Here is a 16,529-nt window from a genome sequence, read left to right as displayed (position 1 = left end):
AGTTGCAGAGCTGAACGGTTTCCCTGCAAAGCCTGTGCTATGAATCATTTTATGGTGAGTGGGACCTCGATAAGCAGAAAAGAAAGATGAGTCGTGTTTAGTGGGCCAGGACACTGACGACTTCATGTTCCTCACCTGGTGTCCCACCGACGGGAGACAGAGGCTGGACTATATGTGCCAGAGTCCAGTTGTGGGTTTTATTCTGAGGGGAAGGGAAGACCATACTGGGAAAGACCAGATTGGCTCTGGGGGGTGTCACTACAGTTTCAGGGTGGACAACCAAGCTGGAGGAGACAGTGGAGGCAGACAGACTAGTTAGGAGGCCATTGCGAGGCAACAAAAACCAGAAGAGCAAATGAGAAGGGAAAGACCTCTACAGTGTCTCTGGACCCTCAGGGGTGGTCCTTGTCCCCAAGGGGATCCCTTTCATCCTAACTGGGACAGTGGGGAAGAAGGGGACCCTTGCCAGATTCTACCATGCCCAACCAGTTTTATGCCTGGATGAGCAGGCAATCCCACTATAAAGCTATCGGAAACTGTCTTCAAAGTACTTAAGTGCCCTAGAAGTTGGTTGGAGCTGGGGTGCATGTGCATATGTGTGTATGACAGTGTACTGGGGTAAAAAGAGGAGGATAAGGGAAAATTTATAAACTGCAACTTCCTATTTTGTTGTAGATGCTTGTCTTTGCCTTTCTGGGAACCATTTGTCCTTCTGGTAACTGCACTCCAACACAGTTTCAAAGATCCACTGTGTGGGTGGGTCTGTCAATCAAGATGCTTTTGGCCAAATAGTGGACTGACCCAAGTGGAGGCTGATAAGAATCTCTTTCTTTGGCATTTGAACCAATGGCAGTGACACAAAGGGTGATGACATCTGGAGTCACTCCCTGCTGGTGCCCTCAAGAGAGTTTGTAGTTACTACTGCCTATGGCCCCTGAGTGGCCACCTGGGCTTCTGCCTAATTGTAGCCTGTAGTCTTCATATCACACTCTGCTTTGGTGAGCTGCACTGATACCTTTTGCATTCCAGTTGTTCATGGGGTTAGCCAGGGTCATGTTCTATTGTTTGCAATGGAAGAAATCCAATAAATATATATTTGTGGGTGAAATTCTTAATGAAAGGGCAAGTAAGCTAGAAAAGGATATAGGGAAGAAATCTTTACATATTGCATATTCTTTACAATCCTTACTGTTACACCAAGGTCATACTTAGTGTGTGCTTACTTATGTGTGTGCTTCTGTTTGTACACATAAATTACATACACTGAAAATACTATCCCTGTCCCAGCTCTAATTCACGGTTGAGTACATTTTATTTGGGTTGGTCTCCACTGACTAGGAAAATTGCTCGTACCTCTACTCTGTAATTATATATCCCTTCAAACCATAGTATACTTAAATACAGTGATTAGTTGGTTCTTCATGCTTCTGAATTCTCTATTTCAACCTTATGGAAGAGAGCTGGGTGCTCTTCAGAGAGTAGCACCGCATGGATGCAAAACAAACCTAGTGGGGACCAGATCTCTGGCTGAGGGTCCAGGCTGGGATCCTGGAGAACTGACCTTGATTTGCATCTCTGCCATCTGACTGGCTAGATCGGTAAGTCTCTTTAGTTCTTCTGCTTTCTTCTGACGAGCAGTCAGGATCTCCACTGCCAAAGAAGGAGGAGTAACAATTAGGGCCAGAGATTCAAACACAGTAAATGACCTAATTTCTTGAATCCAGTTCTCCCTGCACACACTAAGCGCATTGTTGGGCCATGACTATGTTTTCTGAGTTGGTTACGGAGGTGGCTCTCCCGTTGGTGTTTGTTACTAACCACCCATCTCTGGATGTCCTTATCCAGCGATCCCCATGGCACATGCGGTCCCTTCTGATTCACTGTACACCCACAATCTTTCTCTTTTTCCTCACTGGCATGTGGTCTCACTTACTTAATTTGGACTTTTAAATCTGTGCATTACTCTGAACAACTACCTCTAAAAAAAAGGCACTTAACTAAAATCCTATCTGAATAAATAGTGCAAGGATAGGGAACCCACTAAGCAAAAACCATTCTTCTCTATGTGCTGTATTATTAAATTTTAACAGCCTCTGACCTTATGAATTTTAACACACACTCATTTAGGGCAACTAGTTGTGTGGCTTGAATATTACATAAAAGTTTTATTTTGTTAGCTTTTTGTGAACTTAAATGTGCCTTGCTTTTAAAAAAAATATTCTACAGATTTGTGTCCATTTTGCAACCAGAGAGGAGTTCCAGACCAAAACGTCTTGTCTTTGTGGTAAGTGTTCCCAATGGAAAAATTTCAAGGATGAGTCAAAGCCTGCTTGAACTGGATTCGTGTTCACTCTGTAGCATCTGCACATCCAGAGAGGACTCCAGGGGGTTTTCTGGTGCCACACTCACACATCTGCCAAATGAACCAAAGGTTCAAATAAATGTTGTAGCTCACAGGTTAATTTGTGGGTATGTGTGTGTTTCCCAAAAGATCACAAAAGCAATGCATACAAACTCATAGGGCAAGATTTAAATATGAGACTTGACCTTCCAATAGACAGAGTTGTCAGTTCTGTAATTCAAGTCACATACGAACTGCCTTCATGTCTTTTGGACAAGCATTCTGAGTTACACAAAAAGAGAATTCCATCCAACTAAGATGATATGCATGTCAAATTCATATTTCATTCTTGACTGAACAAGGGTCAACCGCTTTATTAGACTAGATTCCCAGCATACATGCAAAACCAAACAATATGATTTCTGATGGTAAGGGTTCCTAATTTATAAATATCAAAAACAGTCACCTCAAAAAAACAAAAGTTCAGAAGCAATCAAGAGTTAAGATTTCCTGTAGACCATAACCATTCTTCATATAGATGGAGAAACATTGCCTTGTTAATGCTGATACCAATGTTGAGATGTCTATAAAGTAACTAATCTATAACTCATAAAGCCTAATCATTTGCCAAACTACTCTAACCAGGCTTCAATTATTTACCAGGACTCCCCGTGCCTCCCGTTTACAATGCCATGGAGCTGGGCGGAGGCTAATCTGTGCCTGGCAGTCTTTCAAGATACAGAGGAGCTGGCGAAAAACTTGCTACCATGAGGGGAGTGAAAGGATTTTCCACCTGAGTGTAGACATTGTATTGCTGAATGGTGTCCTGGTTACCTAGTCAGACCAGAAGTCACAAAAAGCTGGCCCATTATCACTTTTGGCCACAGAGTACACATGCTTTGTTTGGTTCACACATTACATTCACAAACTAATTGCCCACATTTGAAAATTAGATTCCATTTGAAAGCTGGATTTCTGCTTCTCTTAAAATACTGGAATTCCTGGATATAGCTGGCCAGCATTCCCACGTGGCAACAACTGGCTGAGGCTGAGTGAGGAGCTGTTGCCCTTTGTAGATGGAGCACCGTGCCCAGTGGGCCATGGTCACGTCACGCCCTCCCTGCTGAGCGCATTCACATTTCCACCTGGCCTCTCTAGGCATCTCCAATCACAGCAGAGACTGCACATGTACTTCTCTGTGTCCATGCCATCTAGGGCCTGGTCACAGTGGGTGCCCAGTATGTTTGCTGAATGAAGGATTGAGTGAATCAATACATTACTTAAAAGGAATGTGCAAAGAAAGCCAGAAGTTCCTTTTCTACAGAGGCCACAGAAAAATGTCCAGATTCATACCTTGATTATTTATTTGTTTGCCATTATAATTCCACATATGTATGGAACTGAAGTAGGGAGCATGAGAAAGCGATTCTCGAGTAGGAAGATGAAACGAGGTACTTTTCTCTTGCAGATAAAAAAATAAATTCTGAAGGCTCAGACTTAATGAACAGATAGTAGAGGGGTCAGTCCACACTGAGTGTCTGTCTATACAGTTAAACAGATCTGACTTTTCTTAATGGATCATTTGTGGGATCCGAAATGGATCATTTGGAAAGAACTGTTCTTTTTGATTAAGTAGAGCTTGGTTCACACTAAACAAAATATTTTGCAGAAATAGATATAAACGGCCCCTAAAATAGGAATGCAGGTGCAGGACCACCAATAAATTCTGAGTTTACCCTCATGCAAATGTGCATGGAAATGAATACTTTGCATCAGCGAGTGTTGGGATGAGTTTTACATATAGCCTCATTAACACTTCAAAAACTTTCTCATTATGAAAAAGGCTTAAAAATACAAGAGATCTAAAGTCAGTATTCTTTGGGGATCCCAACATTTTCACATCAAAAACATCAATCACAGAAAATAAAAACAAAGAACAGATCAGATCCTGAGACACATTGATCCTTGACTGTAAAACAGAATAATAAGTATGTTTTGAAAGCAATATCCTTTCAGAAATTTTTAGAGGGAGATAGTTCCACACAGCTAGATTTTCACTGCTTTCAGGCCTTGATTAATGTTATTTAGTTACTTTTATAAACAGTATCTGGTATGCTGAAATCCATTTTCTCAGTAAGATTTATACATTCCTTCCAGTTTTTGGAAGACATTGGGAGCTTGCTCTTATTGCTTGAACCATGAAAATTTCAGGGCTTCTCAAATAATACTCCTTGGCACAGGGTATACTTGAAATCCCGGGGGCCAAGAACTGGAGCAGAAGGAGCTCTTTGAGCACAAAGATTCTTTTGAATACTTTTTATTCCTTAAATATTCTTGTGAATTGTGCATTTTACTTCACAATATATCTGTGTTCCTATTAATAGAAAGTAATGTTCTCTTCAATATCCCTGGTAGATTTGACTCTGCAAAAATATGCCTATCTAGGTCTTTAATTCCCTGTGTATACAGACGAAGTCTGAGAACACAGTGCTATAACATGCTTAGTTTCTTCATCTGTAAAATAATCATGCCCACCTTGTAGGGTTATTGGGGAACTAAATGAAATAACACACGTGAAGTGTTTAGTACACTCAAAAAGGCTAGCTATAAATATTATTAATAAAGTCAGATATATTCATCTAGACTCTACTCCCTTTTTTTTTTTACTCCTTTTTTTACTAAAATTGGATTCCACAGCCTGTAGTCACTGACTTAATTACAATAGTTCATTTAACAAATATTATGAAATATGTACATAATACATCGCATTAGGTGCCTTGAGGGATAGAGGAGCTTATGTTATAAATGAGGAAATATGGTTTATAACATGTGCAGGAAATAGAAAATGTGGAAATCACTCTTGAGACCACAAAGGGGCCAGCGTGACACGGTGGCTGTAAAGGCAGTTCACTTCTGAGTGGGCAGCGTGCAAGGGTCCTTTCTGTCTGGGGACACAGGCGTGTCACCCGAGAGGACACTGCACAGCTCCTCGGACTCTCACCACGAGGAGGCCAGAGCAACCTCTTCAGAATAAATGCTTTTCCCTCTGTACACATACCGTGTCAGACACTGTGCTAAGTGCTGGGCATGTATTTTCTCATTTTATCTTTACATAATCTTTTGAGATAGATACTATTCTTATTGTTCCTTTACTGACATGTGACCTGAGACTTTGAGAAGTCAATGAAATGGTTCAAGGACATACATCCAATAAATGGATGGAACTTGGATTTGAACTCAGCTCTGCTTGCCTCCTGTGCATGTGAATTGGCTTCCACAGGGCTCTGGACAGTTCTGAATCCAGGGGCTGCAGCACCACGTACAGAAGTGAGGTGAACCCTGTGACCCAAGCTGGCCACTTCAGCTCGCCTGCCAGCTCCAGGAGTGCAGGGCCTCTGGTCTGCTGTTCGTTATTTGCCTGAGTCTGTAATAGTACACTGCACATAAAGAAGCATGCAGAAGATGTTCATTGATGCATTAATTTAAAAAATGGGGGTGCTCTCCAGAGATGCTCCAAATTCCACAGATCTTGGTACCTAACATCACTGTCCCAAGAAGGGAGATTGAGTATGTGAAATCCGAAGTATTTTGTTAACCTCTTAGAAAGTGATGTGCTACGAATTTTCTGTTTTGGTGCTGGAGAAACATTTTGTGTCTGTGTTGGCTGTTAGTATTTTTATTAATAGGACATGAAACTGGAAAGAAGAAAATAAGCTATAGCCTGAGAAACAGGGAAAATCCCAAGTCATGTGGTAATCTGATTTTGCTGAAGCAATAAACAAACTTCATAAGAATAAAGTGATTTCACAACTAAAGGGATTGTGCAACTACCTAAATATTCCAAAGCTTGAACCCTGGATTACATTTGGTTTTACTTAATGAAAACTTGCTGTATTTTAGATACTCACATATTGCTTAAAATTATTTAGGAAAACTGAGTAACAAAAATAATGATAGCTATTTTCCAAAAAGTGACACCTGGATTATGGTCAAGGGAATACGGTTTCATTCTGGTAAAAAGAAAGGCATTGCAGTCAAAGGTAAAGAAGTTAGCTGAAACCAGTCTGGGGGTGCAGGCTGCCATTTATCCAATTCACTGGAGAAAATTTGGGTGAGGATGAAGAATTAAATTGCACAAGAGATAAGCATTGTAAAACTAAATCCCAGCTAAAAAACATGTCTTAGGGCTCCCATTAACATGGCAGACTGAATTCAATGATAAGATAAGGGCTCAGCATGTTCACGTGTGGCGTGGTGTTGGATCTGACTGAGCAATCTTGTCTCAGATGAAATTTCCAACCCGTGAACCTCAGCCTATTAGAGATGGTAAATCTACCCTACTAGTTGCTGAGTAACTTTACAACAGTGGAAATGTTTAGAAATAAGTATAAAGATAACAAATTAAGCCCAGAGTGCCAATACTGTGTGTTAAACTTAGGAAAAGTCTTGCAATGATTAAGATTGCCTGAATGTATTATTTAAGCAGAGTGTTTGGTCTGTTTGAAACAGTCTCACTCGTGATTTCAACTTAAAACATGTTATCGATTGTTTTTTGAGGTGTTAAGGTGTTAAGGTCTTAGGTGTCCGCCAATTTGACTATGTAAACAGAATTGGAGTGTTTTAAGAAAACTTCATTTAGTACATCTCCAGGTTTGAATTATTCATCTTTGAAGAGTTGCTTAAAAGCTTGGAATCCTTTGCCTGTTAGTTTTGCAAGTTTGCCTCGTCAGGCATCTGAAGTGCTTGAAAGAAACCAGAAATATATTAATGTAATTAATTTACATATATATATTTAATGTATATATTAAATATATAAATGTAATTAAGTGTGTTAAGGCAAATATCAGTAAATTTCAAACAGGGCTAATATTTTAGGGGAATTCAGTTTGTTAAATGTGAGCTAGTGGAACCTAAGGGAGAAGAAGTGAAAAGGATTGTGTAAAATGTCCCTCGGACTCAAAAACTCAGCAGGCACCTAGTGTTTGTGGAAGCCTATTCTGCCGCACACTCTAGTCAGAGGACGCTACTCTCTATCCTTTGCCACCGAGATCACTGAGGCTTCCAGGGGTAAGTGACTTGCCTAAGGTTGCAGGACTCATGAGCCGGGATTTCAGTGTGTATTTTAGGACCCCACTCAGAATCCATACCCCTGGTGGTCTGACCCAGGGATTGCTTCTAACTGGGAGGCTCCTAATCAAGCAGCCATGTGTCTACTTACTGGCTTCTTCTTTAACTTTATCCATTTCTGCCATTAATGAAACTTCTTTGTCAATGATGCTGGGGGCAAGAAACAAAAACAAAGGCAAAGAACTCTTAATCAAAGTGAAGTATTTAGTGAACACTGAAGATAAAAGAAAAATTATTTCGATTAAACAAAACACACAATGGCCATAAATATTTCTATGCTTTGGCGCCAGCAGCACACTGCCTTCCCCAAAATGAGGCAACATGGAATGGATGCTCCCGTAGTGACACTGTCACTATGCTGATTAAATCATTGTCAGCAAATCTAAAAAAAAAAACCTTTTCAGACTTTCAGAATTGCACTGCTTTGAATTTAAATTTGGGAGTATTTTTGCCCTCTGAATTCCAAAATTCCAAAACAGTATGATAAGTGTTTGAAAAGCTGGCACTCAGGTTACCAAGGTGTGTAGTTCTCAAATGTCTCTGTGCTTCACTCTTCAGATTCTGGCTGAAGGTGGTGGGGGGTGGGGAGGTTGGGCCCAATTCTGGTGCAGAAGGTCCTTGAGAAATACGGTCGGAGTCAATCTACCCACATTCTCTACAATATGAATCTATGCCTTCTCATTCCCCCAAATCAGCATTTCAAGGCTTATTATCTTTTTTTCATTACAGTTAATTTGTTTTCTGGTCGGTCCTTTGGAAAGATATTACCTGCACAAAGTAAATAAATATCTGAAAGTTCATTTTTCTCCCATTTTGACTCTAGTTCTCCACCCAGAAGCAACACATCTTCAGAAACCCTCTACATGAGTGATAATACGTTTGAACTGCACAAGTCCAATTATATGCAATTTTTTCAGTAAGTGTATTTGAAAACTTTTTTGAGATTTGTGACAATTTGAAAAACACTTTCTTTTCTCTAGCTTACTTTTTATTGTAAGAATATAGTATATAATGCATGTAACATATAAAATACATATTAATAAACTGTTCATATTATCAGTGGAGCTTCCATTAAACAGCAGGCTATTAGTAGTTAAGTTTTCAGGGAGTCAAAAGTTACAAATAGGTTTTTGACTATGTGTGGGTTTGGTGTCCCTAACCCCTGTGCTGTTTAAGGGCCAACTGCATATCCTTTCACAGGTTTTTATGTATATGTAAGTGTAGATTCCAGATTTAAAAAATTTTCATTTCAACCATAAATATTTCAGTATGCATCTCAAAAAGATAAGTACTTTTGGGTAATATAACCACAGAATTACTATAATGCCTATAAACATTAACAGTAATCAATTTTAACTTAATGATTTTATATCTATCCACTCAGTATTCAGATTTCTCTAGTTGTCACATACATTTTTTAACAGTTTGAACTATGACCTAAATAAGGCCCATTCACTGCAACTGGTCGATTGTCTCTTAAATCTGTTTAAATCTATAAATTCCCTCATCTCTTTTCTTCTCCTTTGCAATTCATTTACTGAAGAATCCAGTTTGTTTGTTCTGTAGGCTTGTCCAGGTCTGAGTTTTGCCGACTACATCTGCATGGTATTATTTAATTCATTCTTTTATATTTTTATTTATATAAATTTGTTATGAGGTAAAGAAATTTGATGAGATTCTGATTGGCTTCTTATTTCAGGAGGAATACTTTATGTTGTATACTTCTATCAGCAGTTACATAATGACACAACACACTGGGACATATTCCTCCTGAAAAAAAAATCAAACCTGAATATATTCAAATTTCCACATCTCATCACCAATGTATAAGAAATAAAAGCACACCTCTATTTTTTTTAAATAATAGTAGTAGTCATTGATTATCTTTCTTCCATAAAGAGACATTTTCCATGTCAACTATTTGGGTTATCATGAAATGCAGTTTGCATAGGGAAGGCAGGATAAATGCTCAGTTCTCTTTTTTACCTCTTAGTTTTCAAAGTGATAGTTGATTCCTTAGCATCCACCAAAAGTAACCCATGAGATGTTTTTGCTTGTTTGGATAGTTTAGTTAGGAACTCATCTCAGTGTGTTTCATTACACTGTAGTTATTATCTGTGTTACCACTCAATTGTTCCATCAAATGTACTTTTCCTTCCCCAATCAGATGTTTTTCCCCTACCGTCAGATGTACTTTTAAAATGTAAAGTGTGTTGAAAATTAATTTCCTCTTATAAGGAAATATTTTGTAATAATTGTCAAGGTAGGAAGCACTTTATGGGACACATTGATAGTTTTGGCGCTTTTCACCTGGATGATGTGACCTAAACACTTGGAGAGTGAGGACTATGTACTGAGGAACTCAGCTCTTTCCGACCAGGAAATCCTAAAAGAAAGAACTGATGTGTACTGAGAATACGAAATTCTCCAGAACTGGGCTCTAAGCCTAAGCCATCAAGAATAGGTATCAGCTATTCCCCATGACGCATCTGACTTAAGGTTACTCGATATGATCACTTTGGTGTGACCAGCACATCAGGACGCCTGAGTCTTACTTATGATATTATATAGTTATGATGCAGGGAATACATGATACAGAAAGGTGTCTGGTGACAAGGAAGTCTTTATTCCATCTCTCTCCCAACTTAGTTCCCCTCCCTGAAGGACTCCATTGTTACCAGCTTCTTAACACTTCTTTCCAGAGACCAACTATTTATAAACCAGCATGTTTTTGCTAGTTGTATGAAATTCTGGGTTAGGTCAATAGGCTCCTGCTCCTGTGATTATGAGATATATTTAGATCTCTGCCAAGCTCACCAATATAGCCACAATAGAGTTGGAGTGTTTTCATTTGTTTGTTTGTTTTCATTCTACAACCCTCTTAGGGCAGTTCTATGCTAGTTTAGGCAAACAAGGCTAAGGGGTAATAAGCTGTCAGGGCAATACGGTGAGGACTTAAGGATCTGGAGTCAGGAGCCCACATTCTACAATCTGATTAAGCTACTCGGCCTGAAAAAATATTTTGAATTTTTATCCCCTCTAGAAAAGGAATCAGGAGAGGAAGAAGCCCGAGAGCTCTGTAGGGTGAAGAGTGGGAGAAATCACAGCAATGGGGGAGGGACAGAGAACTTCCAGGAGCCCAGAAGGCATGAGGAGCACACCCTGTGCGGAGCATGATGAGAGTCCTGCTGGGGACGTCTAGATCTTCACAGTCTGCCTGGTGGGAGCGGTCAATGTGTGCAAGTGTGCACACACACACACACACACACACACACACGGACACTGAGGAAGTGGCTGGGTTTCATATTTGGGTCAATGCAAGGCTGAACAGAGGGGAAGAGGCAACAGCTTGAAGGCCGAGTGAGCACGAGCATGTTCAGTGCCACCCCTGCCCCCAGAAGTGGCACAAGTCTTAGGGAGGGCTTCTAACAGCTACAGGACCGGGAACAGAAGCACAGGACAATGTTTTTGAAACATAAGTTAGCTGTAGTCCCCCAGCTGACTTAAGGTCTACAGGTCATGTGAGACTTGCCGGAACCCTGTGCTCCACTGTCTCCCCTGGGGAGTGAAGGAGGGCTGTGCAGGGATATGTCACAAAGAGTGTGAGGAAGGGGCGGGCTAATGGAACATTCGCCCACTGGATGCTGAGTGCCTGCGATACGCCAGGCAAGGGTGCTGGGGCTGGGACACAGCTAGGGATTAAAAAATGATTCCTGCCATCCCTGTGGAGCCCACACTCTTCTGAGGAGAGCCGAGAGGAAGGCGAGAGGACCTGCCAAACTTACTGGGGAAGAATGAAAAACAGATGGTGAGGGAAGAAAATGATGATGGTGAGAGGAAATGAGGCCTCCCCTACCCTGAGTCAACCAGAAGCCTTACAATTAGAATGTCTAGGTTTTGAGAGCATGTGAAGCTCACAACTAAAGGAGATGCGTTCACTGATGGACGACTGGATGTCTTTACACTTTCCCTGGGTGGGGAAGAGCAGAAAGTAGTGAGAAGGCCAGGACGGCCTCTCGCAGTCCCCCAAACAAGGCCACAGACCCCGGAGGCTGGGAACCCTGCAGCCTGTGGGTATGTTGGGTTGGGAGAAAGGCATAGGAGGAGACCTTTGCTAATTTCTTTACCAGCTTCAAGATCATGGTAGCTTTCTGTTTTTTAAATTTGTTAACATAATTATGTGCCTAGAATGTCTGCGAGATGGACCTTTGGGGTGTAATCCTTATCTCCAGTCTAACACAAATGAAATCAAGCTGGATGTTCATACAATGGTTAGTTCAGGCCTCCTGGGCTAGCGACAGGAGGGATGAAAGTTTCCACAATAAATTACTCGTCTGCCTAATGCCCACTTGAGCATGTAAAAAAGCCTGTGAATAGCATCAAACCATGCTTCCATTCCTCTGGATATTTCAACAAAGACTGTCCTCAAGCACCTTAGTAATTGAAGCACTGCTATGTATGCCTGATTTCAAAACTCGTGAGCCTGAGGGCAAGCCAAGGAATCTGTGCCGAGTCAGTGTCCTGCTCAGAACTGAGCCACAAATGCAAACCTGGCTCCAGTGCCCGACCAAGGCAGCTCCCTTGCACCTTCCTCATGCACCGCAATAAAGGAGCACCTAAGGTTTCCCTTGGGTTTTGTTTGTAAGGCAGCAGGCCTGCCAAAGGGAAGAATGCTGTGGGAAGTGGGAATGAAGGGACGAAGTTGCAAAGGTCTGGCAGGCCGTCAGACAGTGTGGAGCCAGCATCACACCAAGCTGTGACCCAGACACCAAAGGAAGGGTCAGAGAGGGAAGACTGCATCTAAAACCTCCCAAAGGTGCACAAGGCCTGGTGTCACATCCTGCTGCACGAGGAATTTCATCAGTGCCATTTGCAGCTTTGTAAAGGTACTAAGACTGAGATACACACTGAAGTCCTGCCTTACAAAAAACAACTCTGCAGACTGGGTAAGGATGTAGGGTGCTGGGCACAGACAGAGGGCGCTGGGTGAGAATGGAGGGTGATGGGGGAGGATAGTGGGTGCTGGGTAAGGACAGAGGGTGCTGGGTTAAACCCTGGTATGGAGTTGCCAGACATAAAGGCAGAAGGGAGGGTCTTTGAGATGAATGACCTCAGAGAGCTGTCCAGTCACAGAAAAAAATCACAGTGTTGTGGACTACCTTCTTGCTGGGGAAGCAGACAAGTCACACACTCACTTTCGAGGTATGCCTGTGTAGACAAATGTCAGCCCTGAACTGCTTCAACATTAGAACTAATGATAACTAATACTTTCTGAGTGCTTCCTGTGTGTGAGGCACATTAGGTGGAGCACCAGTGCCTCACTGTGATGATCTTGTTTAAGCTTCACGGCACCCCAGGGGGTACAAGCTCTCCTCACCACAGGGCCTTGGCACATGCCCTTCCCTCTGCTGGAAGACTACTTGTCTTCCCAACTTTGGCTTTCCTCATCTCATTACCTTTGAGTCCTCCTTAATCATCAATTCTTCAGAGAAACTCTGAAGAATTTAAACTACATTTAAAAAAAACTTCTGCTCAACTTTATGATACTAGATTGTGGTTTGCTCAACAAAAACTGCTTGAGAGTGATGAATGTAAAGGAAGACAATATATTCATTCTCCTATGGGATAATAATGAAACTTTCTTAATTGGTGTACTGCAATGCTTGTATATAAATCATGTTTATGCAAAAATTTGTATAATTCTTGTCACTGATGGAATCTAATCATTTGAGACATAATAAACGTATAAATAAAGTAAAACAATATCCACCAAACCACAGAGGCTTTTGGCTCAGAATCACAACAGGGTGTTGATGATTCTGCTTGCAAGTGGTGATGGTAATAAATTATTGAGATTTGTGCTTTCTCCCCACTAATCATTTGCAATTCGAGGTTTTGAATATTTGTGCTTTTCAGTAGTGATCCTCTGTACCTGGAAGAATACACAGAACTCTCACTGGCTTTTCACTGACCACTACAAGTTCTCTGAGCCGTGGGACAGAGTCCTCCAGAGGGCACCACACTTAGGGTACATCGAACATGTTCTACATAAACTGAGCTCACACAAAACCCATGCTGACCTCACATGCTTTGGATACGCCCTTTATCCTTCCCCAAAACACATCTCATTTAACCTAAATTGCCTGGAGAGTAAAATTTTATTCTGTTGCCATAAGGAACCTTTTATTATTAAAGCAATAAGGTGTAAGGAGAAGATTACCATGGCAAAGGCTTTATGGTTTATTATATAGTTAATCACAGAGATAAAGTGTTATTTTATAAAAATGTTTCCACTGTCTCCATTCCCTTCTATAGAGGAGTAATAATAACAGTAATAAAAAGAATCAGAAAGGCACTTCAGCAGGGATAGATTTATCATCTTCTGCTCTTTAAATTCAAAAACTAAGACACTGAATGACAAGACCGCTTCATCTGGAAGCCGGCACCAGCCACTCACATCTGGGGTGCTTCATTAATAAAGATGCCACGAGAGGGAGCAGCCGCAGGACTGCCAGTGGGTGATAAGCTGGGGAGCAGAGCCGGCTGGTGGATATGGAGGAATGAAAGCAGAATTTCAGAGGAAATCTACAGAAATCAATCCGCAATGGCAGCCAGAGTTAGATGTTAAAGAGTCAAAACTAGGCCACATTTCATCTCCCAGAGTTTGCCTCAGGGAGGCTATAGTGAGAGAAGTTGGCAGGGACCCTCTCATCCCAGACAATTTTGCTTCAGGACCTCCTTGTGGATGGAGAGCTCCAGCTGGAGCTACCTTAACTCCTCGGCTGCACAAAGCCAGCAGCGTTGGGCCTCAGGCAGGAGACAGGCCCCAGCAGGTGTAGGCAGGGCGTCCCACTGAGATAGAGCTGCCTGTTCCCCAGTCCTTCAGAGAGAAAGAAGGTGGGAATTGCTGGGAGAAGGGATTCTAATGAATGCTAAGGTGATGTGTCTGCTTTCTGGCCTGTACCAAAAAGCATAAAGCATGCAAACACGTTAACAAGCCATCAAGCCAGACTTCTCATATAAAGAATTTCTGTTTCTTTCACTAAAGAGTAAAACATTTTACTCTAACCCTTGTAAAAACATTGCCCCTAATCCTCCACTGTGGGCTCTGCTCCTTACCGCTGCCTTGGGAGTAGGAACTGGGACTGCCCAGAGGAGGCCAGATGAGCTCCTGGCAGGATCAGTGGACACTCTGTGGGCTTTGAGCTGGGATGCTAGAGCTGATGGAATAGGCTGCCTGTACCACCCAGGAGTTTTGGCATCTATGCATGAGAGGGTTTGCCCACCAGGTGGAGAAACTCCTTTTGACACTGAAGGTACTGCTACCACAGATGCCTTTTCCAGCCCAACTTCCCCAGCATTACCAGGACTTCTCTGACCCAGGGCAAGACCACTTAGGAGTTTCAGCTTACTCCTTTCTCAGCTGTCACTGCTGTCAACAAAGCTTGTGTCTCGGGCTTGACAGGCACAAATGCAGCAAGACCATGTGCCCTTCTCTTCCTAGGCAGGAGGCCCGGCAGCTCTAACACTTACGGCTGGTGCCTGCACATGGCGCCCATGCTCTGGCGTGCTGCCACTTCCAACACCTCCTTTCTCTTCTGCTTCCTGAAGGGTACCAGTATATGCCACTCCCTAATGGGCACTTTGGTATGTTGATTAATGTGAGGTGAGGCACCCTAACAATAGCAAATGCAGGGAGAGGCTTTCTCTGAACTCCCCTTACCTGCCTGAAGACAGAACTCAATCGTCATAAATCCTCCACCTTCCCAGGAGTTTCACCAACCAGGCGGTTTGCTTACTCTTGTCACAGGAGAGGAGACTAGAAGTCAACACCATACCCAGATGCATGTTGCCACAAATTAGTCCCACCTTCTGTCTATTCTAAGGGCCCCTTCATCCTTCCTAAAAGCCACTTACTCTCCCTTAAGGGGCTTACATCTCCTCCCCAACTCCCCAGCCCTTTCCCTGGTAAGATGGTGTTTACCCCTGAATTCTAAGCCACCTCTTTGAGTTCTTCATTTTTCCCTGGATGTCTCCCAATGTAGAGGTATACATCTAATTATTAATAAACTGTTAATAAACTTGTTTGTTTTTCTCTTGTTAATCCCTCTTTTCTTAGGAGTCCCAACTAAGAACTCAGAAGGGTAAAGGGAACATTATTTTTCCTCCCCACATCCCCCAGCCTGTCCCCTCCCTTGTACTCTGTATGCTGGTCACTGTCCTACCACTCACCCCATGATTCCTTTTCCTCCACTTGCCGTGTGATCGTGTCCTCAGAAGTCCACCCCAGGACCCCCTCGCCTAGCCCACTCCACTTCTGCCATTGCCAATACAACTCCAGGCTGGTTATCGAGTAGCTGGCTCTGTTAAGTTCTTTGTTGGGATTCTTGGGTCTGTCATCTTCTCTGAACAGATCTTTGCATTTAGGGCTTACAACAACCTGCATTCTTTTCAGAATTGGGGTTCTTTATTCTGAGGGCTGGAATCCTGAAGTGATTTAAATCACAATGAGTATTTCATCATGCTGTCTGAGGTGCATTGCTGGAATGAGGCACGTGCAGATTTAGCATAAGGACTAATTCCCAACACTTGTAAAATCCTGGCATTCCTCAAAAAGGACAGAGTTAACTGAACAAACCAACTGCAGGGATTCCTTTTTCTTCTTGATATTTTTTAAATGATATCAGATTGCAAAATATTGTAAAGTCTATAAACCCCACAAAACCACATATTCAGCTAAAAAATCTATATTCTTCATATACCTCTATTCAGACTTTTAATATGATTTTGCTTAGTAATGTAATTTCTTATCTTTGCTAATTATCTCTTTGTTTTCCACAGAGATCACTCTTCAGTGAAAGTAGCTGTATTTCAGTTTCCATAGCTATAAAAATTACATGATTTACCACCACCCCCTTGAACAAAAAAAGCAAAAGTAAAACTACACCTCTGGGAAAAGAAAGCAAAGTTTCAACTGTGGATGTTCATGTCTTACAACACAAGGGCACCATTTACGGAACTGAGGTAACACACCTCACATTTTTACTTCGGTTTACACGCT

The 16,529-nt window shown here is 41.9% G+C and overlaps 1 protein-coding gene across 1 annotated transcript in view; it reads right to left on the bottom strand.

Moving 5' to 3' along the window:
- LOC140845272 (SPATS2-like protein) overlaps positions 1 to 16,529 on the bottom strand; it is a 68,194-nt gene that overhangs the window by 16,170 nt on the left and 35,495 nt on the right. The window contains 2 exon segments of the mRNA XM_073219266.1: positions 1,562 to 1,650; positions 7,560 to 7,618. Of these exon segments, the coding sequence (XP_073075367.1) occupies positions 1,562 to 1,650; positions 7,560 to 7,618 (148 nt within the window).

This window comes from Manis javanica, chromosome 12 (genome assembly GCF_040802235.1).
Source record: "Manis javanica isolate MJ-LG chromosome 12, MJ_LKY, whole genome shotgun sequence".
Taxonomy (NCBI): domain Eukaryota; kingdom Metazoa; phylum Chordata; class Mammalia; order Pholidota; family Manidae; genus Manis; species Manis javanica.
Note: the sequence above shows the minus strand (reverse complement) of the source record. Positions and strands in the feature narration are given on the sequence as shown.